Source organism: Penaeus chinensis, chromosome 26 (assembly GCF_019202785.1).
Source record: "Penaeus chinensis breed Huanghai No. 1 chromosome 26, ASM1920278v2, whole genome shotgun sequence".
NCBI lineage: Eukaryota > Metazoa > Arthropoda > Malacostraca > Decapoda > Penaeidae > Penaeus > Penaeus chinensis.
The window spans coordinates 19,200,073-19,202,572 of record NC_061844.1 but is presented as its reverse complement, the minus strand read 5'-3'; the positions used below and the strand labels follow the sequence as shown (position 1 = coordinate 19,202,572).

The 2,500-nt window shown below is 43.7% G+C and overlaps 1 protein-coding gene across 1 annotated transcript in view; it reads right to left on the bottom strand.

Annotated features, from left to right (window-relative positions):
• Nucleotides 1-2,500, bottom strand: part of LOC125039068 (keratin-associated protein 5-1-like) — a 28,827-nt gene that overhangs the window by 24,472 nt on the left and 1,855 nt on the right. Inside the window, exon 2 of the mRNA XM_047632786.1 lies at nt 2,206-2,420. Within this exon, the coding sequence (XP_047488742.1) occupies nt 2,206-2,420 (215 nt within the window). The remainder of the gene's footprint in view (nt 1-2,205; nt 2,421-2,500) is intronic.

Sequence of the window (2,500 nt, the reverse complement as noted above, 5' to 3'; positions counted from 1 at the left end):
ACACCTTGTTAGACTGAAATAATAAAATATTCAAAACGTTAAACATCTATTGATGAATGTTATAAATAACAATAAATGTTATGTTAAAAATCAAAGCATAAATATTATGCTCTACATGTCTAAAAAAAAAAAAAAAAAAAACATTGCATAAACTTTATGCATAATTAAATTTTATTGAAAATATTAGTTTTCCTAAAGAAACTAATAAGACCTTCTATGCCACAGTCCTCCCCCAATACATTTTTCATTGTATATGGAGACAAATACCTTCCTCTTTGGTCTGAGAATGTTGCACATCTTTCCATTACATGTGAGACCGTTAATGGCTCTTGGCATTCCTCACAGCGTGCTTCACTTTTAGCCATCATAGGCCCATGAGTCAGTCTTGTGTGCCCGATTTTCAGACTTGTTATTACAACTTCTACTTGTCGTTTGGGATGGATGCTGGTCACCAAACTGCCAAAGTCATCTCTAATCTCTCGCAGTTTATTTCTAGTGTTATGCCTCCATTGTTCCCTCCATTTATCACGAAGAAACTCCTGATGCTGGGTTTCAAGTCAGTGTGTGGGAGAGGAAAACGAGCATCAAAGGGCTGAGTGGCAGCTGCCTTAGCCTTCTGATCAGCTCGCTCATTCCCACTGATACCAACATGTGCTGGCACCCAACACAGAGTTATCTTTTTACAGGCTAACATCAGTGCAAGCCAATCTTGAAGCTCCCTCACCACTGGATGTGATGAGATTAAGCTCTAAATCGAGGCTGATCGAGAAAGACTGCCAGATGCAGTCTTCCTTCTGCTCACTGCTGCAAAGCCCACACCATTTTCAGATTTCGAACCAGCTGTATATATTGCATCTGATCCTTGGTACTTAGAAGTGTGTTGAAGAAATATCTATCTGACTTCTGCTTCGGATCTCTCCCCTTTCCCGATTCTGGAGAATCGGGCAGTGTAAGATGCTCCAGAGGAGATCTCTGCCATGGATTTTGCCAGCTCATTTGCAACATCTGTTTTGTCTGTCAGGATTATACCATCTATTTTCAGAGCAGTTGGTGATATGGATGTGCTCTTTCCAGTGATCTTATGCACCTTGTCCCATACCCATGCTAAGGGAGTCCCAGAGTTAATTAAGGAGACATACTGCCTCCATGATGTCCACCTTGCCTCCTTTAGCACTCGCCTGGCCGGAGGTCAACGGTACTGCCTGCTACTTCTGGGAATTGATGCTTCTACTGCAAAATGAATTCGTGATGTGAAGTGATCAACAGCATCTTGAACACACTGGAAATCATTCACAGGTCTTTGGAATCTTTTTAGATCAACTGCAGTATTGCAGTCTGCATGTTCAAGTCACCATCTCTGCACTCCATTGGCTGGAATACCATTCACCTCCTCCAAAAGTATTGGATAGTGGTCACTTCCATGCAAGTCTTCCATGACCTGCCAAGTGATATTCAACTGTGAATCAGGTGAACCAATTGACAGGTCAATATTGGAGAATGTCCCAGTTTTAATTTGGAAATGTGTGGGTGTGTCACTGTTCAGTAAAACTGCATCTACTCTTGAGAACAAGGACTCCAAGGCCCTTCCTCGAGGGTTGCACAAAGTGTCTCCGACCATTGAAGTCTCCCAAGAGTAGAAATGGATGAGGCAACTGCCCAAGTAAATCTTCCAAATCATCTATATTGACATTATGTGGAGGGAGGTAGATGGATGCAACAGTGTAAGGTCGTGTCAAGCCTATTCTCACAGCCTTCACCTGCAGTGTCGTCTGCAAGTGGATGGCCTGGAAGGGAATATCCTGACGTACCACCACTGCTACTCCTCCATGAGGTCCATAATCAAAGGTTCCATAATGGGCTTGAACTTGGAATCCTCTCAGGGAAATAGGACGATTTTCCCTGATCATAATCTCTTATAGGTATACACAAACTGAATTACATGAAGCTATCAGATGTTTCAGTTCTTCCCATTTTACATGAATTCCCTGACAATTCCATTGCATTAGGGTATCCAGTTCTTCAGGTTGATAAACTAATTTATAAGGTGTTTGGCAGCACCTGTGGTTAGGGTCCGCCCCACACCTTTAGGCTGTCCCTTTCCAGCATCTTGGGAGTACCTTTTGATAGTTGTTTAACTGTGGAACTAGTTTCCATAAGCTTCCTTTGGACAGGCTCAGAAATTCTTTGCTTGGGCAAAGGACGTACCTGAGCCTTTGGTTCAGGAGCATTATGTCTAGCAGCGGAGGTCCCTGAGGATGTGGTGGTCTCAGGAGTCCTGCCTGGTGACTCCAAAGACCCGACTCTATAAAGAGTCTTTTGAATAGGCTCAGGATTCCTCTGCCTGTGCAAAGGGCGTACCTGAGTCTTTTCTTCAGGGGGATTCCGCCTAGCAACAATGGCCCCTGTGGCTGTGGTGGCAGCTGAAGTTGTCACCATTGAGGCCTCTGGAGCCTTAACTGATGACTCCAGAGACCTTACTTTGGGAGGAGGAGTCTCCTCA